Raw genomic sequence first — 25,942 nt, 5'->3', positions numbered from 1 at the left:
GTTTTGAAAAAACTTGGAGTGAAAAAATTAAGTTGCCACCTCACCAGACTAACTTTCTCATACCAAATAACCAAACAATTTATACTTTTAAAATTTGAAAGAAAAATAAATAAAAATTTTTTTACTTTTTTATAATATCCCCATCCATTTTTTCTACCCCACCTTTGTTCCAGCAAACAAAGGCAGCCGGAGGGAAGTGCGACCGGATGGAATTCGAACCGAAAGTCTATGTGGCGATTGAAGAATAAAAGTATCCATGCATTTTTAACCGTTAGATGTCAATATGCCACATGGCACCCTATGGCATATGCACTGCAAAGCATTTACCTGATCTTGCACAGCAGAGGATCTTTTCCCATCTCCGATTCACTGAGCATGGTATAGGGTGAAGAAAAGAGCGACGGCAGTGTAGGTTTACAGGCTCAGTGGTTTGCAGATTGTAGTTCGACTGAAAGCTAAGCTCTGAATTAATTATCTCAGATTGTGTCTGGGAACTAAGACTGAAATTGAAATGATCTTCAGCTGGTAGGTTAGGATTTGAAAATTACTTCCGAACAGGGCATTTGAGCTTTAATGGCGGCTTGTTCTTGGGTTCTTTCTTATTATCTTCCTTTCTCAACAGCTAAAAATCCAATTTTGTTGGTGGGCACGTCTCTTGAGTTAGAAGCCGATGCATGACCATCCTCTACTTTGCAGATTCAGGTTTGAAATTTGGTTTCTTTCGTTCGGCGGTTCTATCTTTCAGACTGGGTTTGTGTTGAATTGACTTCCAGTAATTTATTTCCTCGCCTCCCCGAACCGAACCTGGAAATTGTTTTTCTTTAGTCATGCCTTGCTCTGTCTCCTCAGTGACAAGTCATTCGAATAGAATCTGCAGAAAGGCGTGGTTTTGTTCTCAGTTACTGAACTATTCCGTGTCGTGCTCTGTTGAAACGATAGATTTTCCAGACGAGACAAGTATGCCTAACGATAATGGTTGTTTCCCATCTCAAAACCTAAATATGTATTACGTCACATTGCAGCGTGGTATGCAGATTCATGCAGCTTCAGGTTCTTACAAAGAAGCTTTGCACAGCTTAAATCTCATGAATCATATAACTGGGAAGCCGACTGTGTATGATTGTAATTCGTTTATGTACTATTATATGAAGTCCAAAAGAGCCTCGATACAAAATGTAGTTGAATTCTATGATCTAATGAGAAGTTTTGGGCCTCCTCCTAATGCCTTGACTTACAATACTCTCTTGAATGGATTACTCTCTGTAGGCACATTGGAAAATGTATTTTATTTTACAGAAGAGATGTATAGATATGGATTTATGCCATCGTTCAGTCTCTTGTCGAGGTTATTGAAAAAATCTATCAAGTTGGGGAATTTAATGGGTTCTCTTGATGTGTTCGAACTGATGTTGAGATTGGAGTATTCTCCAACCAAAGCCACTTCACACATGTTGATTCTTTCCCTACTTAGAGCTCAAAAAGTTAATGAGGCATATTTTGCATATTCTATGCTTTTGGATGAAGGTTTTTCCCCTACTTTGTGCACTCACAATTCAGTTCTTTGGGCTTTATGCAAGTCTGGCAAGGTTGATATTGCTTTGACATTGTTTTGTTCTCTGAAGAAAAAGGGGCTTGTTCATGATGTATCTTCATATTCAGCATTGGTTCATGGGTTTAGCAGAGAAGGGCTATGGGAAGAAGCTTTTCATGTTTTAAAAGAGATGCAGAAGGAAGGGTGTAAAGCTAATGCCATCACCTATACTAACATCATCAAGTTTCTATGTGATGATGGGAAGATCGATGAGGCTCTTTGCCTTGTGGATAGAATGGAAAAAGAAGAATGTGAACCAGATTTGGTCACATACAACATAATTCTTCATGCACTTTGTTCCAAAGGTAGAATTACAGAAGCTTTTGATCTCTGTTGTGCTATTGATGGAAAAGGGTTATCTCCTGACCCATTCACCTGTACTGCGTTTGCTGGGGGGCTATTAAAAGTAGGAAAAATTAGATTTGCAACTCAGTTCTTGCTTTGTTGCTTCTCCACAAGCTGTTTGGTGGATGTTGCTGCCTGTAACATCTTTTTCCATTGCTTATGTAATGAGAGTAAGTCAGAAGAAGCATTATTACTTTTAAACAGAATGATGGAGCAAGGTTTTATGCCAAATCATGTGACATATAACACAATCTTGAATGGATTCTGTAAGGATGGTAATGTGGAAAAAGCATTGGAGCTCTTTGATCACTTTGAATGGGCTAAGGATGGGCCTGACTTGGTTTCCTTTAATACCATTTTGGCCATGGCTTGCAAGCAGGGAGATTCTGCAATGCTTCGAAGGATCTTGAATCGTATGGAATTTGAAGGCATTACACTTAATACAATTGGTTCAACTTGTCTGGTTCAATATTTCTGTAAAAAAAGGAAGTTCTCTGAGTGTTTTAAGCTTTTGGAGAGTATGATCAGCAATGGCCCCATGCCTAACATATTCACTTACAATGTGGTTTTGGACAACCTTTGCAAGAACGGGTTCATTGGAACTGCATATCGGTTTTTTTGGAACCTTAGAAGAAGTGGAACTTCACCTGATATAATTTCATACAATATCCTTATAAATTCTTTCAAAAAACAAGGAGATGATCTGGTGGTAGAAGAGTTGTTACAGGATATGTACAACCAGGGAATACAGCCTGATTTGGTTACATATGGGTCCTTTATCAATTGTTTTTGTAAAGAAGGGAAGACATCGGTTGCCCTCTCTCTGCGGGACCAGATGATAGAGGCTGGGCTTAAGCCAACTATCACTATATACAATATCTTATTGAAATTCATGATTCAAACTGGCAAACTATGGGAGGTTATCTTGCTATTGAAAGAGATGGCTGTAATTGGGCTCGAGCCAGATATGAATTCTGTTGATATTCTAAATCAAGCTATTTCTAAAGGCCAGCTGAAGAGATTCCCTAAGGCCGTGGAAGCTTTTAAACTTGTGATTAGCAACAACAACAGCACAGACACTTATGTTGGTGAAATAACAGGCTGAAAGACTAACAAACTGGTCTTTTGTGTAATTCATATTGTTATCACTTCTGCTTTCACGGACAATTAGATTGGATTGGTCTGAAGAACGCTTTCCTAGAAGATATTTACATGACAACAGGTATGACCTATATCCATTCTCTCCATCCGGAAAAATTGGATCTTCAGAGTTGGTTTTCTGAATTTCTTAATTTCTTTATATTTGGTCATTTTGTTATCAAATCAAATGACACGACTTCAGTGTTGTGTATCCATACCAAATATTAATGAAGATGTGATAAGTTTAGCTGGTTCCCTTCCAATTATTTTTATTACAAATTTACAATATTAGTCTATGTACTGACCTTATACTTTTCCAACATCAAGTGACTTATGTTTGTTGTTCTCCAGTGATTTTGTACTAACTCCAAGGCTTCTAATTAGATTAGCTTCTGCATTCTGTATCAGGCTGTCCTCCAAACCCATCTCAAAGAATTTTCCCTTTTTCTCATTTCAAGAAGTCATATATTTTTGTTGAAGCCTGACCAAATCACCTTGAAGTATCACCTAACCTATGCAAACGATATTAATGGACAATTTTACATAAGTTCATCCCAAACTTCAGTCTCAAAGTCTTCCCATTTATCCCATAACCCAGGAAACCTCTCATAATTCCTAGCTGTCCCTAACCAAACCTAACCCTTTTGGCTGGAGCTGGATCTAATGCTTGAAACTTGGTTAGGCCCATAGCAACCCCAACCTTAAGATTTTGGCTCTGGGTCTGCATCATTTGAGCGTGTTGAGTGTGATTAGGAGTTATCTTTTTGAGTCAATATAGGATTTTGAGTCTTTTATGCATGTTATAGTACCCCCCATCAATTAGAGACTGTTGACCACTGCATTCAGGATGGTATTCCAAACCTCTTCTCTTCTGTGAAACTTAACCTGTAAAAAATAGCCGGCTGCTATTCAACGTCCTTTATGAATGAAAAGCTAGAACATGGTCCTTTTACAGGGTTAAAATCATTATTTATTATTTTTTGGTTCTTCCTGTGATAATGTCACCCCTTTAAATGTCTGGCTTGATACAGCTTTTCTGATCTGCTGGTACTCATGGTTGAATTTCAACTGCAGCTTTGCATATTGCCATGGGAATTTTTTGGAGAATAAAATCAGAAGCTTAACGTCTCTCAGAATGGGGACAAATTGACTCAATATTTTGCATAAATGATACAGAGCTAATGGCTTGAAGGAGATGATAAGCGTAGATCTTGATCAATCGTGATTCAGGTGACCTACAATTCTTGTTAATGTCAAAATCAGTATTAGATACCTCTTTATCTAACATCGAGATTCCGCTCCTGTTGTTCTTGTTTTATTGAATTTAGAACTCAAGAACTCCTGGATGGCAGTGAAGTGACCATTGGCCGGGTGATGGCTGGTTTCGAATTCAGTTGACCTTTAAGACCGAAATGGAGTGGACGGCTGGAATTATTTTTCTGGTATTTGATAAAACATTTCTCTTTCTATTTCAATGATGCATAACTGCATAAGCATTCTCAGTCTAGATATTTTGGTCAGTCTAGATTATGGGCCTTCAAGCCCATAAACTAGCCAAAAGATTGGGCCTCTTTTACAGTCTTGTGGATTACAAAATCAGCTTACTTTGTACTCCTTTCGAGGATGTGGTCTTGCATCCTCTAGGGGCTCCCACATGATGTGTTCGAGCTTTTTTTTATTTTCCTTCTTTCCTTTCCAACAATGTGTGTGAATGATACTATGATGGTAATTATTGCTTCCAATGACCCTCATGAAGTGTCTATATATTTCTTTTATCACCATTCTGTATAAGACAAGCAAGAACATCAGTTCAATTACTGCAGTTCATTTGCTGCCCCTTAGAAAATTCTAGAAGGCAGTATTACCTTGTAACATGTACTTTGTGACTTTGTGTAAGTATTTTACTTGTTTGAAAAAGATTGTACTTACTGCACGAGGCTCCTGCCACTGCGCTGGGTCTGGTGATGGTCATAATGTATGCAGTTTTGCCCTTGTTTTCACAGTGACGCTGTTTCCAAACTCAATCCTATGCCACTTGGTTACATTGAAGCACCCTTGCCAGTGCACCAAGGCTCACATGGATAATAGAATTAAAAATGATAACAACTGTTAGCTTGAAGTCTTAGTTTGAGTTGGTAGTTGGGCAAGGAGTCTTTCTTTTAAGTAGGACTCTTTATTGATAATTAGGGCTTCTTTTTTCCCTTCTTTTTTTTTTTTTTCTTTCATATTTCAAGATGAGTTCTTTATTTTATGTGGTTGTTTTTTATTTGTAGAGGGTATCCTAACTTATGAAGGAAACTTAGTTGTGTTAGTTTCAAGTCCTAGTTGAGTACAAGACAAATCACCTAATTAAAGTTAGATTCTTTCTTTCTTGATGTAAGGCTATAAATGAATCATTCTTTTCTATGTAAAAACAGTTTGCATTGAATAAAGATTGAAGATTACTTTGTGGGAAACAGGTCATGGTTCTCTTGGGAGGGTCACAGCAGATTCTTGGTGTCTTGATTCAATTGCAGCAGCCATTCTTTAGCAAAGTACAACCCTACCCCTGCACCTCTGCCTTCATCACAGACCTAGTCCAACTCCATTCCCTACATCACAGCACCTCCCCAGCCTCTCCTGCTTCTCTTTCTTACGATACCCTCTCTCCCCCCCCCCCTTTTCTGTTTCTTTTATTTTTCTGGTTCTTTTGGCAGAATTACAAGAAAAGAAAAACAGAAAAGAGAAGAAAAGAAAGAAAGAAGAGTAAAGAAAAGAAAAAGGAAGAAAGGAGAAAGAAAATAGCAAGAACCACCCCACCCCCTAACTACAAGACCCCTATCCCTCTCTGTTCCTTAACTACAAGCTTCCCTTCCCCTTTCTACCCTAACTGCAAACTTCTTAACCCTTCCTAGATATTTAGGTCACCCTATAACAGCCCACATCTTTCTATTTTATTTAACTAAACTATTTTCCTCCCATTCCCCTTTTGGGCATGCCAAATCCTTCCCATAACCAATCACAGGCTTCCCTTCCCTTCCCAATTAATTAAGTTTAGTTATAGACTGATCACCCACCATTTCCCACATAATTTTGATAAAACCTAATTTTTCCCTTTTACCAAATCTCCCGTAAATTTCTTAGAGATCCACCAACATCCCAAACCTTTCCTTTGTCATCTTGATCCAATTCCAGCTCCCCATTAATTTTTAGGAATCTCAATTTACACCCATTGGAGCCTTGGATTACATCTATCATAAATCATTCTCAATACCCCCCCCCCCCTTTTTCCCATTGATAGTATTACTTGATTATCCAAAAGAAGATTATCCTGGGTGAACCCTTAATTTTAGGGAATTCATCCAAGAAACCCTAACCCTCAAATCAGGTTCACATCAGATACGTTAATCAGATTTTAGGCAGTGGAATAGAAATCAAAATGATGAAGCACAGCCTTGGATTGGCACTTGGGCATCCAGATGGAGAAGATCCTGGTCCAGATAAATTTTGCGTTTGATAGGGTACTAAATTTATTTTAGATTTGCCAGCTGAATTTATCTTTGTAACTTTTATTTTGGTGTCTTTGTTGGCCTTCAATTAAGGATTAGGGTTATTTGGGTCAGTAGTCTCTTAATTTGTCTTCTGATATTCCTTAGACATCTACCATTGTCATGAAATAGAAAATAATGAATTGAAGCTTGAGCCTTGTGTGTGCTTATGCACTCTTCTTTCCCCTTGTCCTCCCCCCCCCCCCCCCCCCCCCTCTCCCTCTCCATCTTCTTCTTTTGTGTGATTTCTCTTCTCTCTCCCTTGCAACATTGATTCTTTTCAGGTTCCCCCTCTTTTATTCTCCTTTCTTCTTCTTCACCTTGCTTGTCCCCATAAATTGACATCAGGGTAAATCTCTCTTCTCTGGGTTTCTTCACTCTCTCAGTCTTCAATTTCTTCTTCTTCCTTTGATCTACTTCTTTTTTCATTCCTAATTTCTTTTCACTGCATTTGTGACTGAACAATGCAGCTAACCTCATGTACTTCAGTTTTCCTATAAAACCCCAAACCATCATTTTTATCATCACATTTTGCCTTGTCAACCATATATCCTCGTTCCCACATTACTGAAAATGAGAAAGGTTGAAGCCTTACTGCATCCCGAGCCCCTGCAGAAATCCCCTTGAATTTCTGCTGAAAATCATTCCCATTGACTACCTACATTCCCATTGTGAATCGATCAAGTCCATTTTCTGTTTCAGTTCTGTCACAACTAGGAACAAAAGAAAGGGGGGGGGGTGAAGAAAAGGGAGAGTGTTAGGAAAACCAATTTTGAAGGATGCGCAGCATAGGCGTAGAGTACTAGGGAGTTGTAGGGGATCAACTCCAAATAAGGGAATTAGTTGGTTAGGTGTTAGGATTGGTATATAAAGGGAAAGAGTGTATTTGTAGGAGGGGGATTTTGTGTTAGTGTGGAGGTGAGCTTTACTCGTAGGAGAGAAAGACCCTCTGGTTTTGGGGCAATTTCGATGATGATTCAAGATAGGGAGATACATTGTGTTGCAGCCTTGTGTTAATTATTCTTATGTTAGTCAAGTGCTTCTGGTACAGTTTTCTTTAATTCCTGAGTTACCTTTGAATTGCAGTGTGTGTGGCTTTGTGACATTGTTGGTGAGGTTGAATGAGAGAGAAGCAGCATTCGAGGGAGAAATTATTGGATTAATACGTGCAAGGGAGAGATTATCCGATTAGTTCTTAGGTATTAGGGAGGTTCTTATTAGAGAATTTCTGAACGGTACAGAGAACAAAGACAGAGAAACACAGAAAAAAATATGAGAGGGCAGAAGATTCAATAGAGGAAAGATAGAAGAAGAGAAGCAGAAGTGAGAACTGGGAAACACATGCATAGATTCCTCACAGGATCGGACCTCTCCATCTATTTTTTCGCAGTTGAAGACCACATAACGTGGAAACTTTAGACATCTGCCCGTATCTTCAGCAGAATCTATGCTGATAGAAGCCAAGTGTAACACCCCTTTGTTGTCTCAGCCTAAGACTCTTCCACTGGATTCCAAGTGCCCCTTTTTTGGTTGTCTCCTTTTTCAAGCCCCTCGCTATTCCTTTCAATTTTTACTTTTTCTTTGTTACCCTGTTTAATTCTTTGTTGTAATATCTTTATTTCCCAAACTGTCCTTCCCGTAAGCTCTATCTTTTTATTCCCAAAATTACCCTCTTGCATCTCTTTTTCTGTTTCAATTCCTAACTTTTCCTTTTTCTTGTACTGAGTTTTTTATGTTTCTCTCCCACAGTGCCCCTGGCTAACTCTTTAGTTCATTTGAAATTCTTATTTTTTTGAATTCTTAAATACCAAGTTAACCCTCCATCCATTTTTAAGATAAATTTTTTTATTCTTTCTAATTTTTCAGCCCAATAGATAACAATTCTGCCATTGTTATCATAACTCATAAGCCCACTACATGGGGGTTGATCAGGAGCAGCATTTGATCTTGCCCCATCAAAGCCAATGTTTGTTCATGTCAATTCAGTGATGCCGATCTTTTTATAAAACTTGTGGTTGGGGCTTTTTTTCCCCCTATATTTGAGATGATGCAGCAGAGCTTGGACCCACCAATACCTGCTTGAGTATCCATATGGAGATGCACTGGGTTTGGTTTAATAATGTGATATTTGATTATTTTAGGCTTATCCATTAAATTTTTCTTGCAATTGTTATTTTAGAATCCTGTTGATGTAAACCAAATTCTAGGGTTAGTTGATTGATTGTTCCCCTAGAATAGCTCACTCCAGGATCCTCTTCCCTGAGAAGCAACAGTCTTCTAGGCTGAAACTTGAAAGTACCCCTGGTAGATGAGTTTTGGATGGGTTTATGCTGGTAGTAGGATTCACCAAGCTCTGGGTTGAAGGACTTCAAGTTTAAGAGCTTGAATCCTTGCTGAAATTGCAGTTTCATATCTGGAATCAAGGTTAGGGTTTAGGGAAATTAGGGTTTGAAGGATTCTAGGGTTAATTAGGAGATTCCAGGGTTTGGCTAGGTTAGAAATATTTCTATTTCAGATTGAATCTAAAGGGTTAGGGCTTCCAAATTAGGTCTCCTGATTGGGTTGGGACTCTAGAGATGTCGGCTAGGGGTAGGGCTTGAAGGGGAAGTAGAGCAGGTATAGGAGAAGGTAGTCGTAAAAGGGTTTGGAGTTTGGCTGAGGAATTTGGGAGTTATGAGGGTTAATAAAACTAGGGTTTAAGGTTTCTAGAGGTAGAAGATGAATTCCAAAACATTACAAAACCTAAAGCAAGCGTTTGGTTGTTGGATTCTATAGAATCTAGTTTTGATTTGCAATCTAGATGCAACAGAATCTAGTCCTCTAGAGTCTAGAATCAGATTCGCAGTAGAAAAACTGTTTGGTTACTCTGATTCTGAGAATCTACCTGAAAAACTGTTTGGTTAACGTGGATTTGGGCTTCAGTCTTTTAAAATATGTATTTGATAACCCTGATTCCGGATTGAGCAGTCTAATAGTCCAACTTTCACTAAGTGCAGAACTATGCATTAAAATATGATTTTTTTTAATAAAATGCGTTAAAATATAACTTTTAGTTTTATAAAATGCATTAAAATATATTAACCCGAACTGTATGAGAAATTATGATTGGGAGTGGGAGATAAAAAAATGAAGAGAGAAATTAAGACTTATGGTGTGAAGCAATTTGGTGGTAAGAATGGGTTACAACATTTGAAATAGTATTAGGTACAATCTAATGAGAATCCTTGGATAGAAGAGAGAGAGAAAACCTGCAGAACAAGAAAGATTGTAACATACACGAAGTAGGCTTCTTCCCCCCCCCCCCCCCCCTTCCCTTTTCCAGACTGTAGAAGGAAAGATGGGTCATGGCTGTGCTACCATTCCTTTTTTATTCCATCTCCATTTCCTGCAATGGACCGCCCCCAATGCCCTAAATACTAAGCCTCAGAGAATAAAATGAGTCCCACTGCATCGTCTAGACAAATTGATTTTCCAGCAACCAAATCGCAAAATATAGGTCAAAGGATGGTTTCAGTAAAAGTCCCAAATAATTAATCAAAAAAACTAGAAAGAGTTCAGCTATGCAGAGCTGTAATTAGGATATGGTGCAATAACTTATCACCAACACAGACGACTCCGCCCTCTATTGAACATTTCACAACACCCTTCTCCATGTATAATTTAAAGCAGCTATTGAAGATTTGCAAGAGGGATCTCAAAAATTCCAGAGAAAGGAAAACTGCAATGGGTTAATTCAGAGAAATCCTTGGTTAGATGAGACAACAACTGTAAAAAAGAGAGAGAGGTTCAAGTGAGATCCAATAAATGGATTCTCTAGAATTATTGTCTTTTATAGCATGGGTCTAAAAGTGGATTCAATCTTGAGTTTAGGTTTTGAGATATCTCAGCCTTGAATCCATTCCAGGGTATAAAATAGATTTAACCACTCTTTTTCTTTTTTTTTAACCAAACGGTTTTTTAAATCCTAAATCATGATTCTATCAAAACTGATTATATAGAATCCAGCAACCACATGCTTGTTAATGGAGGAAGGTTTAATGGGGAAACTAAAAATAGGAAGAGGACTTAGGGGAAGGGAGGTGTTGAATGGGGTAGGGGATTTTGGGTTTTGGAGGGGAGGGAGGTTGCTGCTACCATAGGGAAGAAGGGGGAATGGGAGAGGGTTGCGTGGGACTTAGGTAGGAGGGAAGGGGTAGGGGTGGGGCTGGCGTTAAACTTACTCGGATGGGGGCTTGTAGTTGCTGGATTACTTGAGGATTGGTGCTGTTGCAAGCTTGAAGTTGGAGGGTGCTGTTGCAAACTTGAAGTTGGAGGGGGAATTAATGAAGAAAACTGCACAAACTTACCACACTAAGCCGTGGGATTCCCCTTTGGATCCCACAACTCCACTTTTCATTCAATCTTAAATTTTATCCAAATAATGAAGTTTGATTTGTTACAACCCAGAGTGGCTTACTTATAGCCACAGGAAGGAAAACATAATAGGACTCAACTTCCAAAAAGAAAACAAATTAGGATTCTTTAACTAGAAAACCAATTCTAAATAAAACTCTTAGTACTTTAACTCATACATGGCACCTTCATAACTAACTCTAGAGAGTTCAATTTGAATTCTAAGAGTAGACACTGGGTACTTGCAAATAATGAAGTTTGATTTGTTACAACCCAGAGTGGCTTGCTTATAGCTACAGGAAGGAAAACATAATAAGACTACTTCCAAAAAGAGAACAAATTAGAACTCTAACTTGCAAACCAATTCTAAATAAAACTCTTAATGCTTTAACTCATTTGTGGTACCTTCATAACTAACTCTAGAGAGTTCCAATTTGAATTCTAAGAGTAGATGTTGGTTACTTGCAACTTGTAAGGACTCAGACAACACTAATGGACTCCTTCACAAGCTAGGAATCCAACCCTAATGACTGTTCCATGACTCGCAAAATAAATGACACAATTTAAAAAATAGTAGTAGATCCAAGGTCCCACTATCTTGCTGGACCCAATGACACCCTAACATGGAATCCATGAAATTTTGCAAAAATGACCAAATACCCCTGGTGTGTTTGTAGGGTTTGGAGAAGCAACCCTATGCTCTATATGCTGCCCTTGGAAATGATTTACATCACCTGTTTGGTCTTTAGTTAAGGATTAGGGTTATAAAAAAAGAATCTCTTAATTTATTTTTAGATACTGATGTGAACACAATGACCCCCTGGCCGAACCCTAAAGTGGGGCCCAAAGCCCGCCAACCAAGCTAGCCAAACCCTATTAGGGGTATTTTGTGCATTTTCCCTCTTTTTTTCAATGCTGGAATTATTTCCAGATTACTTCTAGTATTTTAGTTGAGTTTAAACTCTTCAGTTGAGTTGTGTTTGGATTGGTCTTGGGAGTCTTGTTTTGATTAGCAGTTGCTTTGTTGAGTCCTTGGTTATCTTGAATTAGTACATGGGCTTAAGAGTTTTAATTGGAAAAGAATAAAGCATGTGCTTATTAACTTAAAGTCTAATTTTAGCATGTGTCTTTTATTATTAGATTTCAAATCAAGAGTCCATATTATGTGGTGGGATCCTAATCTATAAAGGAATCCCACCTAGAGTTAAGATCTTTTAGTAGTTAGAGTCCAATTTTAGGTCAAGCGGTCGGATCCTTGTCTCAAGGATCCCCACACAGGTTCCAAGTTCTTACAGGCTATAAATACCAAATAGCCAAGTCTTCATTGTTAGTTTTCAGTTTTGATGATTAATAAAATTGTTGAGTTTGGCATCAGGGTTTCCTAGTTGAGGGGGCCCTGGTTGAGTAGAATCTTTTTCAAGTTCAAGCTTCTGCTCCTTCAATCCAGCAGTCTACAAGCAATCATCAAGCAGCCAACAATCATTCACGGCATCCAAGTAAGTAAAAGAAGCCCCCATTCCTTTCCTTCTCTCTCTCCCACAGACCTCCCCCACCCTTCCCCTTTCTTGCGTGCCCTTGGAATCCCCTCCCCCTTCCTCCATAGGTCCTCCCTGCCCTTTCTCCAATCCCAACAGCTCCCTCATTCCCTTCCCCCACACCCTGCGACAGACCCTGGCCTTCTCCCAACTTCCCCTGAACCCCACCACGTCTCCCCTACCCTCCCTCCCTCCCACGGCAACCCTAGGATCCTTTACCCTGCAGCTAGTAATCCCCAGGCCCTAAACCTCCCTTTCTCCTTCCATTTGGATTGCACCACCCCCTGGAAGACAACCCCACTGCTGTTTCCTCACTTAAACCCTATTTCCTTAGTTTTAGAAAAATTCCCTGGTTTTAGAAAAATTCTGCTCGTCGTCTTCTTCCTTGGGAAAAAATTATGCAGATTTTAAAATTCTGAAATCTGAATTTGTTTAAAGTTCTGATCATACCCTATAGTCCAGATCAATAAACACCAGTTCTGCAGTTGCAGAATAGCAAGAAAACCAGTTCTGGAAACTGCAGAACAGCAAGGCAGTTTCCCTTTCCGACCCTAACCAAACTTCCTTCCACACCCTAGTTTAAATTTCAGTGAAGTTTCGATCTGAATTTCTATTACAGGCTTACAGCAGGGTTTTTCAGACTTTAGAGTACCCTAAATACCCTGTATCATCCCTCCTCTTTGCTGAAATTCTTAGGCAGCCCTTAGATTTTGGTAAATTCTCAAAATACCCTTAACCTAATTCTAGGTTTTACATCAGATACTCATGTAATAATTGTTTATTTAATTGAAATTTTGAAATAGAAAATAATGAAATGAAGCTTGCACTTGTGTGTGCATGTGCACCTTATTGATTTTTCTTCTCCTTTTCCCAGCAGCTCTGATTCCACTTAGGTTTCCTCTCTCCCCCCTTCATCTTCCCTTTTCCTTCTTCTTTACTTTTTCTGTCCCCATTAGAAACTCAGATTGAAACATATTTGAACTGTGTAACTACCGTGAAATAGAAAGTAAACACCTATCAGGTTTAGAGACGGAGGTCAAACCTGCAGTACATCGGATGGAATTAGACTGTAACTGAGCCCTGTTTAATAGCAGAAATTTATAATTTATGCTTTAAAACTTCAAATACAGCACACACAAGCCTCACTAGAACCAGTGGTTGATGTTGAGAAAGGGTCTCAGAACCAACCATGCTGTAGAGTTCAGAAACTGATCCTAATAACTAGTGAAAAAGAAGAGGGAAAAAGGGCAACAGATTGGATAGTTGCTGTTGCCCCCTTGCATTATAGCCTAATTACTAATCAAACCCCTTTTTTATGAAATTACTGCCCCCCCCCCTTTTTCACTTCTAACGGTGTTAGGCAGATATGTAATGTCTATACTGTCCTTCATTATTAGAATGAAAAAGTCAAAAGGCATTACTACCCTCATTTATAAAAACCAATATGGATACCAATTTTACCCTTATATTCTTGTCCCTTTGAATTATTTATGGAGAACTGATTTTGGGTTTGAAAAGGGAAAATTTGAGTGTTGCTATACGCTCTTCCTCGTTATCTATTGAGTCATTCCAGTCCTCTCCTTATCACTCTTCACTGCCTGAGTCACGTTGTGATTTACTGCTGTTGCGCTACTGTGCTTTGCTTTATCTGCCAGCTGGACACTAATCATTGGAGTTCAGAGTGCCTGTCGCTTGGTAGTGATAAGGAATAGACTGACTGATATTATGCTCCAAAATAAAGCCGATTCACTTCTTGAAGGGAGGTGGGACAAAGAGATTTGAAAATTATTGACACGCAGGACCTGGACACGCATATGCTGGGTGGGCTTCAGGGATTCCTTTTCCTACTTAAAAGTTGATTCCATCAAAAGGGACCTGGCCACACTTTGCAGAATTAGGGCACACCTGAGGTTGACCTAGACCCCAGAAGTTGACCACTTATTAGTCATTACTAGATATATCTCCTATGGTTGTACCTGTGGGTTTTCCTTTGTCTTTCATTCTCTCTGACAAGGTGCTTATAAGTTGTGTTTAGTTTCGAGTAACTAGAGCTATATCCTTGATCACTGGCAATCAAAAGGGAGCGTATGCAATTTATTAGTAATTAGTGCTGTTAATCTATTTTATTAGAGAAGCAGAAAGCTTTTGTTTCAATTATTTGGCAACATTTGGTCAGCTGCTTTCCTATCATACACAGGCACAGACTTGGACTACCATCGTAAATAATGTTACCAGTTTATAGTGCAAGACCAACAAGCAATGAAGCAACTGAACAATTCTGCTCGATCTTCTTGCTCAAGGAGTCTTTGGCTGTTTTCTGATCCATACCATGCTTATAGCTTAAGAAAAACTTTTCCTTTGAAGAATGGTTGGCTTCATAACGTGACACTCAAGGTCGATGCAGGTAATTAGCAATCAAAGTGGACTAGGTCTCAAGCTTGTCTATGGAATGCTTAGAGATCAGTTTGGAGTGGTGAGTTAGATTATCGCTTAAAGCAAGCGATTAAGAATGAGAAGTTGCAGTTGAGTTAAACATTCTATCTGCCATGATCTCGAGTTAACAGTGAATTGGAGAACAACTTTAGATGGTGTTAATTACAGGAAAGAAAGGGTGCTGTAGGAGAAACTGCTGGTTTTCAAGTGCTGAATATCCTTCAATGGTTAAGCTGCAGTTGTGCATTTATGTTCACCAGTCCCAGAAACCAGTCAGTCCATACCTCTGTTTCAGGCTCAATTAACCGTTGACAAAGCATCGCCTGTAACTTTGGTTCAATCAGATGATTAAATCAGCTGCAACCTTGATGAGGATAATTTTTAGGCACAATGAAGGAAACATAGCTCTCAAGTTCTTTTTCTCTTTTTTTTTTTTTTTTTTTTTTGGGGTGCAAATAGGAATTATTTAATTTTGAAGCCATGTTTGAACATACATCCTAGACTATCAAACAATAGTGGCCAAGTTAGAGAAGTGGGGAGGGTATTGATTGCTGTAAAACAACTCTTGTGTTCTTGCTCCTTGATTAGCCAATGTGTCTTCTGTGTTGTTGCCCTCCCTTGGGATGTGAGAGAAGCATATGGAGTCAAAAGCTGAAGATAATGTCATGCTGTCTTGGATTATCAACCTGATTTTCCAGCAAGGTTCCCATTGAAAGTTCTTGTGAAGATCAGGTATATCTCATGTATCCCCTTGAACTTTTGTAAAGCCCAATTCTTGTGCCCAAAGTATAGCTCTTCTTACTGCCAATGCCTCTGCCGTCTTTGCTGGCTGATCTCCAGAGCCTTCAAAGAAACAGAAAATCATCTTACCTTGATAATTTCTTGCCATTCCTACAAAACCAGATTGAAATTATTATTAGAGATTTTTAAACTAGAACCATCCACATTGATCAAAATCCATCTTTGATTAGGAGCAACTCATTTGATCACTTTTTCCTCTTTTAGCAGGAATGCTTTCTTGCTGCATTGATAATCTTGTGTAAGGCTTTGGGCTGCTCTTAATCTCCTGGACTTTTTGAAAAACTGTGATGAATGACATCATTACAATTCAACCATATGACGCAAAGAACATTGAGATGAAGGAGTAAATTTAGATCTTCTCCTTAACAATCTAGAATCAAATAAAATCAAGTCTGTCCCACCTACATCTTTCGATAATAACCACAAGACTATTAACCAACATAAGATCCATAAATATCCTGCAATATCTTAGTGACCAAGTAACACAAAAATATTATTCTAACCCCATCGTTTAGCAGACTTTGAGAAGGTATTTTCTTCACTCTTGAGTCTTAAACTTGTACTTGCATGTGGGGATGTCCATTTCGTTGGACTTCAACACCTTGAGTCCTTAAAAATCATTTTTTCATAGTGCTTGGACTGCTCACATGCAATGTACACTCTTTGCTTGGGTGTTTTGCTTTTTATATTGACAGGTCTATCTTAAACACGCAACTAGATCATTAGTTCTCAATTATGTGTTTGTGATTAACAAAACATTTTAAGGGCAGTTTGGTCATTTTCTTAACATTGGTATTGTCTCCACGTGCTATCAAGTGTTTTTCTTGGACTTTTTGCACCCAAAAAGGATATCATTGATATGATCCTGTCACTCATAATCAGTTTATAGTGCTGATTTTACACTTGTTGAAAATACTCCCTACTTTGGTGTTGTTCTTGATTGAAGACTTGCCTCTCGTAGTACTCCACATATATGTTGATTAATTCTCTGAGGATACTTCTTCAAAATTCTAAGTCTGCAATAGTACCATTACATGTATATAAGTTCTTCCCAAGCCTCATCACCAGTTGCAACCCCTTCTTACCTCACCCAATCAGATTCCTTGCCAGGGTTCTTTGTTCAAGTGATGACTTGTGTGTTGCCTTGCAGTAAGGTACTTCTTCATTTACTCATAAATCTTAGGTTACCTATCTTCTCATTTTGTTTCTATCTCCTACTTTCTGCCCTTTGTAATTTTTTTTTCTTCTTAATTCCAGTCTCTCAATCTATTCCTACGTAGTATGAAGATGCTTTTTTCTAACCCCAGTGGAAATCAGCCACAAATTTGGATGTGAATGCCTGTAAATCAATCTGATTATCTTAGAGGAGTATGCTTGATCTTTGGACTGAGATTAAGATGGAAGGTTGTATAACAACAACAATAAGCCTTGTCCCAACTAAATGGGGTCGGCTATATGGATTCTTGCCTTCCAATCAGTTCTATTTGAGGCCATGCTAGATACAAGGCCTAAGATATGCATATCCTTTCTCATCAATTCTCTTAAGGTTATCTTAGGTCTACCCCTAGCTCTTCTAGTTCCTTCAATCTAGATTATATCACTTCTCCATACAGGGGCAGTTATAGGTCTCTGTTGAATATGGTCGTGCCACCTCAAACGACTTTCCTGAAGCTTATCACTTATGAGAGAAACTCCCAAACCTACTTTAATATGATTATTCCTTATCTTATCATTCCTAGTTTTGCCACTCATCCATTTTAGCATCCTCATTTCTGCTACACTGAGTTTATCTATTGATTCATTTTAACAACTCAACACTCTGCACCGTACATCATAGCTGGTCGAAGGACGGTCCTATAGAATTTTCCTTTAAGCTTTAATGGAATACGTCGATTACACGAAAAACCTGGACGCACCTTTGCATTTCATCCACCTTATTTTAATTCTTTGGGAAACATCATCCTCTATATCACCTCATTTATTTATGATTGAACCTAGGTACCTAAAAGAATTACTATGAGGAATCTCCTTATTGTCAAGTTTCACCACCTCCTTGTCTGCCTAATCATGACTAAGTTACAAACTAGATATTCTATCTTCGTTCTACTTAATTTAAAGCTTCTTGATTCCAAAGTTGCTCTTCGTAATTCGAACTTAGTATTAATCCCCAATTGAGTCTCATCTATCAACACAAAATCATCTATAAAAAGCATACACCAAAGGACCTCATCTTGAATGTCTTTGGTTAATTCATCCATTACAAGTGCAAATAAATACGGGCTTAATGTTGATCCTTGATGTAGCCCAACTATAATTGTCAAGTTTCACCACCTCCTTCCCCCCTATATATAAGTTACCCCCCACCCCTAAATATATACAAGCTTGGAGCTTCTGATGAGGAGTTGGCATACAAAAACTAGTATAGGAGGTTAGCTTGCAAGCTTATCTATCTGCCACTGTTGGTGTGATTAACCAGCTTATTTAGAAGCCAGTTATACTCCTTAGGAGGTAGGATGTCACATCTTGTGGTATCTTAAAAAGTTATTCAGGAAAAGGACTTATTTATCACTGTCATGGTCACATTACTTGTTTATCGCTATTGTGGCCAGATTACTATTATCTGTTATTCTGATGTGAACTCGATTGGTGCTCACTGTGATTTGGAAATCTACCATTGGAAGCTATATGTTTGTTGAAGTAATCTTTTTTTGGGAACTGTAGCTTGTATATATTTAGGGTGGGGGGGTAACTTATATATAGGGGAGAAGCCTTGGCCCCAAGGAGATTTGAACTCTTGCCTCTTACATATGAGATGTTAGTCTTTGCCAACTGAAAGGGGTTGTGGAAGGTAATCTTGTTACATAATAAAATGCAACTGATAGTTGCGCATTCTTATACATGAGGTTGAGTATCTAGCAATGGTTATCAAAGCGCGCGGCGGGGGGAACGAGGGCAACGGGCGACGGACCCCGGCCGCCACGGACAAAGACCGACAGAAGGCAACAAACAAGACAGAAAAAAAAGGCAGGAGGGCCCAAGAAAGAACGGGCCAAGGCGGAAGAAGCGCCAACAACAGAAACAGCAAAAACAAGACGAAACGAAAGTGAGACAAAAGGAAAGGAAAAGGAAAAAAGGAGAGAACAGGACCGGGAGAAAAAAACACTACAAACGAGACGAGGAGAGAGAGAGTTTTAATATGGAAATTCAAAGGACTGAAGTTTTATTTTTATTAGAGGATGTGATGTTTGTTTAGTACAGTTTTTATAAAAGTTTTGTATAAAGAGTTAAATTGCTAACGTGCGTGGCCGGCGCGTCGCCACGCCGCGGGCCCCAATCGCTTTGATGTTTGCCAAAATCCCTTGTTTGAGATGTTGGTTTTTTTGTTAGTAAGCCTATCGAAAATGTTTTCTTTATTGAGGTGGCCATTCATATAGCTAGTAATATAGTCTTCCATGAGAGAACCAACCAGATTGAGGTGGGCTGTCATCTGTGGAGGATGCGATGCTGAAGAAATTGTCTGCTTCGTTTGTGAGCTTTGGCAGCTACTGGGAGACTTGATTGCCAAGGCCTTGTTTTTGAGTGAATTTGTCCACTGGTGTTCCAAGTTGGGCGTGGGTGATATCTGCTCTCCACTTTTAGGGGATTGTTAGGAGCTAGTAGTTCTACAAGGGTATTTCAGGTAGGCTTTATGTTATATGTCCTTTATGTGTAATTACATGCAAGGAAGAAAATTTGACCGAAACAGGAATTTCGACCTTGCAAAAGGCCGAAATTTCGATGTTTTGGTAGAAATTTCGATCGAAACTAGATACTTTTTTCTGGAAATTGAAACTTCAATTTTGGGCCTCATATGGACTCAAAAATGATTTGGATTCTTCCATAGGTACTATTTCAAGCATGATAAACACAATGGAACTAGTATTTTGCCAAAAAAAAACCATTGAAAATTTAGCATTCAAGTATACCAACAAATGACCGGTTCCGACAAGTGCAAACTGTATTGCATACATGCATAGAATCATCAAGATACATGAATTGTTTGGTAGAATGGTTACATATACAACAAGTTAACAAAATAAAATGACCAACTAGATCAAGTGATGGTGTCACACATATATTAAATTGAAGCCTATATATCATACATACATAAAATAAAAATACATAATTTTAGAAGAGAATTATTAAAATCAGAAAATGAAAAAATGGCAGTAAATAATAAAAAGATAAGTAACAAAACACAATCTTAGATCATTGTCCTAGGCTAAACATATATTAATTTCAAGGCAATACAAGATCATTTAAGGCATGAACAAAACAAAAATAAAAAAAGGGGAAGTTTGGAACTGTTGGGTATGGCTTATGCTTCACATTCTATTGTTGCCAGAGTTTCCTTTGTAGCTGTTGTGGCTTAGGAGGTGTTTGGAGGAAAAAAATGAGCAAAAGAGGTGTTTGAAAGCAAAGGAGTTGTGGAAATTAGGTGAAATGGGATAGAAATCAACAAAAACTAAGGTAAAACAAGTTGGAATGTTAAAATGTTCGAAATTTCGGTCAAAATGATCGAAATAGTTGAAATTCTGTCGACCATTTCGAAATTTTGGTTGAAATCTCTGAAATTTCGGTCGAAATTTGACACTTTTCCGAAATAATTGGAATTTCATTTCGTTTTTTAAAAATGCAGACATTTCGACCGAAATTGTCGAAATTTTGGTCGAATTTTCTTCTATGATTACATGAGTATGTCCTCAATGGTAGTTGGTAGTCTTCCTGTTAGCTGAGAGCTATATTTTCATCCCTTTCCCCAACCTTTAGGTCTTACTAAGCCCTAGTGAAGGCCGTCATCCGTTCCTCCGAAGACGGCTGATGGTCATGTGCTGGGCCTGCTGGCAAAGAGTCTCATCAGATCTCTCTATGTCACATTGTCACAAATATGTTTTGTAGTCATAGCTAGACAACCAATTTGTGAATACATTTTATTTTGATGGTACAAAGCATTTCCCCTTTGGCTTTTTAAGGATATGTATTCCATTCGCTCTAATCAAAGGCAGTACTCAACTCTTTCTTTTCTCTGCACACATGTACTGATTTCAGGGTTTAATATTTTCATGAGTTCTGCTTGTAGAATCTCTTTGGTCTGAAATGAAAAGTCAAATCTTGGTTAGTGTGTTTTCTTTGTTTGACTTGTTCAATGACATTACCTGATGATATAGACCAATGGTTTAATCTTGGGTTCAAATAGGTCTTTTGGTTCTTTGCTTAGTCAGCGCAAGCCTGTTGGACGGATCCTGAGAATTTGAATTATGTCAAAATTTCAAAGCTTCCATGGTTCAACCTGCCTGAGTTGATTAAGATTCAAGACTTCCTTGAGTAAGGTCACTTGGTTGTGCAAAGCTAAATTGCATTTTGCTAAATTGTTTACTTGAGTGAACCTATACAGAGGACAAAATAGTAATAAGGAAATTGCAGTTTGATGATGTTTCATTTTATTGTTGAAGTAGCTTGAGAAGCATTCACATGCATGTTTTATTTTTTGAACAGCTGAATTTAGACAGATTACTACTAGCTAAGATGTGGGAGGCAATGGGGCTTGTAAGTGTATGCACAAAGCCACAGAGTCGCAGCCCGATTTTAAAGAACATGTAGTTCTTTGTTATGTAAGTTATCCGGTATGTGCTTAAATAAGTTTTTTGGTTGTCAGACATTGAATAAACGAGATTATCCTTATTGATCTGAGCTTCTCTGTTGTCTGATTTTAGGATTGAAGTGGCTGTAAGGTAAGGCTTTTGTAACCACATACATTGAGGTCAGGTGAAGGAGGTGAAATACGTGCTTGTATGGGGTACAAGTGCATGGCATTATCCTCAGCATTATGGCATTTCTCATGTTCTCCATGATGAGGATGTAGCTGAAGTTTTGAAGAAATAGGATGTATTTCATTGTAGCCTTTCTCATGTTCTCTGTTCTCGGCAGTGTTGTTAGAAGTCATTGTGTTATTGCACGGTTATTTGAAATGGTGAAAAACAAAGTTGTAATTGTAGTTTTACTTGTTACTTGGTGAAGTTAGACTAGTTTATAATTGTAGTTTTGACTTGTTACTATGAAGTTTAACGTACAACTTGCAGCTTCCACCATCTCTCTTGGTTGAAAGGGTGCAAGTTTAAGTGGTTTTGTTTGTTCCAAAGGGGGATTAGTAGCCAAGTTCAGACATTCAGTAATTCCACAGTGGATTAGCTGTTTTTACATTTCTTTGTGCTCTTAGACCCATGAAAGAATTCTAATATTTTGTATTATGATATATTCTTTTCAGAAGGAAGCAGAGGGAAGGAGAGGCTGATTTAAGTCACCCTCGAATGCTCCTGCTCGATTATCTCAGAGAAAAGAAAGCTCCATTGGGAACTTGATTGCAACACCATACCTGGTCTATGAATAAAACTGGGGTCTGAAGTCTGAAGTCTGTGTGATCAACGTAGAATAATGATAAATGGTTAAAAGCATTACTTGTTTGAAGGAATAGTACCATCTAAGGGTGCAATATTAGATTTCTTTTAGATGAGCTACAATCAAAGGTGACCAGTTCATTTTCATAGCTATTCATTCATTTCGGATGAAATATTGAAGAAAGTATTTTGCTGGTTTATTTACAATAGATTGAGCACTATATTGGGCAGCGGGTTTCCAGATCAGGTGGGCCTAGGTATTGTGGATGGAAAGATTTCTTGGCTATATGTAAGGTATTCCAGTGGAATTCAGTATGGACAGCTGACTGCCGGAACAAACAAAGAGCTCAAAATGTGGGAGTTTTTGTGGGACCAATTCCTACTTGATCCAAGTGGGAGATTGGGAAGTTCTTGATTCTGATACCCAGTTCTAAAACCATGAAGCAACAGACACCGAAGGCCGAGGAAGAAGAGCTAGCGAGCGCAACATCCATTGGAACTCTGCTGGGTTTTGGTACCTAGGTGTACTCCAATGGCCTCCATAATCTTCCCCCCATGAGGCGTAAGTTGTTCATAATTTTAAATAGAAAAATCCGTACATGAATGCTCTTCAAGTTAAAATTGCTTTCTGGAATTAGTGGATTTCTTCGTCGGATGGCTTTTAGATCCATGCGAACATGTCCTAGGGATGGGGCTGGGCATGATCTTTGCGAACCAGCTCGTCATAGGGATGTTAAGTTTCAAGAGGATCTTGACAAGATGCTTGAGAAGGCCAAGGCTGCAAATGAGCGCTGCTATTATGGTATGTCTTCATTCTTCACCAATTTTTCCCTTTTTCCAGCCTCAATTTCAGATTGATTGACTAAATGCCATTACAGGAAGTTTAGTTTTTCCTTTAAAAAAGAGAAGAAAACAGAGAACCATACACTGTTTCATGTTCACTTCCATATTCAATTTGTCCAATGACATATTTTGGGCGAATTGGTCCAATAATATATAAATCAGTAATAATGGATGGAAAGGTGTATTTGCACATCTTGATTAAGTTAGATTAACAGGGCAGTTGTTCAAATGATATCTGTTGTTTCAAAATGATGTCTCTTGGTTTCACAGCATACTTTTAACTGAACCCTGCTCTCTTTTTTGCTGCCTTCAGTTGAATTTTTTTTCAGTAGAGGCTTATTAAATAAATAATAGAGCTCTAAATAATAACTGGACATACTCATATGCATGTATGCACAAGCAGACAAACTTCGTCATATTCCGGGGTTGCTGCTAATGGGCTATTGCTAACTGGGACATTATATGGGTGAGGGGCATGACCATTTTTAGTTTCAAAGATCCATTTACAGAAATAGTTACAAGTTTTTGTGGTTGTAAACCGTAGGAGGAACTGCTTTCTTAATTTCCAGATTGATGGCTGTTAAGGAAGTTATAAAAGGTTTTGTTCCCTAACTTTTACAGATGCAAACTGCGGCGAAAACTGCTGGTATGCATCATAATGTATGTGGTAGAAATGCAGATCGTTGGGGTTACTGGTTTCCTTGAGATGTTAGGAAGGTTGCCATTAAATGGTTAGTCCCTTGCAGCAGCAGTTTTGTGAGTTCTAATTTGCTTAATTTCCAGTCAATTCGATGCTAGATTTGTCGTTTTACCTGTTCTTTTCAAATCACGGAAATGCCATCAGGGACCGTTTTCATTCAAGAGCGGTTGAAGGGACAGCAAGCAAGGGGACTCATGTATCTGCCACACAATGATGATGATGATGATGAACTTATTCATTGTTTCAGCAAAACAGGTCTGAGGAACTACACAATGATGATGATGATGATGATGATGATGATGATGAACTTATTCATTGTTGCAGCAAAACAGGTCAGAGGAACTTAACTCTTCATTGTTAAGTGGAAACGCTTGTCCTGTTGAGTGCTGGTAATAAGTCAAGTTGTGCTTATCGATAATGTTGCATCAATCCAGAATACAGCAGGAGATGATGAAAGCCTTACTTCAAATTAAGAGTTATGAGCTTTGACAGATCAACTCTGAAAACAAAGATTGGGATTTGGGATTTGAGATTACCTGGTGCCCGAATAATCTTTTCTTTTTTATAAACCAATTCATCTGAATCTCAAGTCTTATTAGTGTACTTATATTGAATTTGTACCGAAAGGAAGTAAATTGGTTGGGTTTTGGACCAAAAAATATTTTTAAGGTTTTCTTTATCTTAAAATATATTTTTTTTAAATGAAATTTGATAGTGTCTTGGATTTTTATTTGTTACAACCTATAGCCAACGGTTTAGATTTTGTCATGTACTCCAAAATAAATCGAACTTTGTAAAATTAAATGGTGGGTTTTAGTTGTAAGCATGTTTTTCTCGTTTTACATTCTAGGGTTTTATATTTGAAAATTTTATAAAACGAAGACTTTGGCTCTCCTCCATTCTAATCCTTCATTTTTGTAAGCCCTGGATTAGCATTTCTTGATTCAGGAATTGACGATTTTCTTATTTATAGTCAGAAGTTATACTTTGGTGACTCATCTTCTTTAAGAATCGTCGGATTCATTGAGCTCCTCATTTTTCTGTGGCAGAGAAAAGTATAAAATTAAGAGAAAAAATTCAGACTATAAAATCTGCTGAAGCAGAAGCTTCTTTTAACATTTCTACAACTCCAACAATTGCAACCACTGTTTCATGGCCATGGCATCCTCTACTTCTGGACCCTCAAATTTAGATGTATTTCTCAACTTCAGAGGTGAAGACCTCCTGCAAAAGCTTCATTAGCTTCCTTCACAGAGAACTGAAAGATCACAGGAATCAATCATCTCGTTGATAGTGAAAATCTATGGACTGGAGACGGTATAGGGTGTTGAGCTTCCTTAGTGTAATTGAGAGGTCAAAAATCTCTATTCCCATCTTCTCCAAAGTCTATGCGAAGTGAACCTTCTCATGTAGTTGATGGCCATAAACCCAAAGCTCAAATGGTCCTAGGACCCATAGTCTTCGATGTTGAGCCTTCACATGTTCGGAATCAAACTAGATGTGAGAAGAATTTTTAACCTCACGTTGTTCGAAGTTGGAGGGGAACTTTGAGAATGGTAGGAATCTTAAGGGATGAGTTCTCAAGGAAGCTGTAAAATCCCTCCTAGATCCAAGGATGCATACTTCAAATTTTAAAATTTGTTCATTTTATGATTTTACTTTTGGTATGAAATGAAATGATTGTAAGGAATCAAGGATCAAGCAAAGCTAGTTGAATTAGTTGTCAAAAGGAGTTTCAAGTAAATTGATTAACAACACTTACTTGTAAATACCCCATTGGAATTGATTCCCATCTAAAAATTCGATTCTCTCTATTAAATATTGGTCCCAATGATGTTCATTCCGTAGGAATATGTAATTTTGGTGGCATTGGGAAGACAACTATTGCAAAAGCAGAGCCATAATCACCTCCTCTTAACCTTCCATAGGCATAGCTTTCTTTCAGATGTTAGAAAGCAAGCAAAACAATAGAGGGGTCTGATGTCTTTGTAAAATCAACTTCTTAGAGACATCTTCAGAATAAACATACATTAATGCAGGATTATTACTAAGAAAAAAAGTTGATAGAATAAAGTCTTTGTAATGAAAAGGTTCTTGTTGTTCTTGATGACATCGACAACCAATCAAATATATATATATATATATATATATATATATATATATATATATATATATATATATATATATATATATATATATAT

The 25,942-nt window shown here is 38.1% G+C and overlaps 1 protein-coding gene across 6 annotated transcripts; it reads left to right on the top strand.

The window, feature by feature from the left end:
- Positions 1 to 370: 370 nt before the first annotated feature.
- LOC149002584 (uncharacterized) lies at positions 371 to 25,072 on the top strand. 6 transcript variants are annotated; one of them, XM_089137322.1, is made up of 7 exons: positions 371 to 525; positions 623 to 3,158; positions 4,151 to 4,306; positions 4,405 to 4,518; positions 21,300 to 21,415; positions 21,518 to 23,000; positions 23,663 to 25,072. In XM_089137322.1, the coding sequence occupies exon 2, from the start codon at positions 828 to 830 to the stop codon at positions 3,039 to 3,041; it is 2,214 nt and encodes a 737-aa protein (XP_088993448.1). In that variant the 5' UTR covers positions 371 to 525; positions 623 to 827; the 3' UTR covers positions 3,042 to 3,158; positions 4,151 to 4,306; positions 4,405 to 4,518; positions 21,300 to 21,415; positions 21,518 to 23,000; positions 23,663 to 25,072. The 6 variants fall into 6 exon arrangements, with proteins under 6 accessions (XP_088993448.1, XP_088993450.1, XP_088993446.1 ...); XM_089137324.1 differs by having other exon boundaries at positions 371 to 529; XM_089137320.1 differs by having other exon boundaries at positions 371 to 3,158; positions 23,663 to 23,772; positions 23,886 to 25,072.
- The last annotated feature ends 870 nt before the right edge of the window (positions 25,073 to 25,942 follow it).

This window comes from Hakea prostrata, chromosome 10 (genome assembly GCF_041222555.1).
Source record: "Hakea prostrata isolate BN-2017 chromosome 10, UWA_Hpros_2, whole genome shotgun sequence".
Taxonomy (NCBI): domain Eukaryota; kingdom Viridiplantae; phylum Streptophyta; class Magnoliopsida; order Proteales; family Proteaceae; genus Hakea; species Hakea prostrata.
This window is presented reverse-complemented; position numbering and strand designations above follow the sequence as displayed.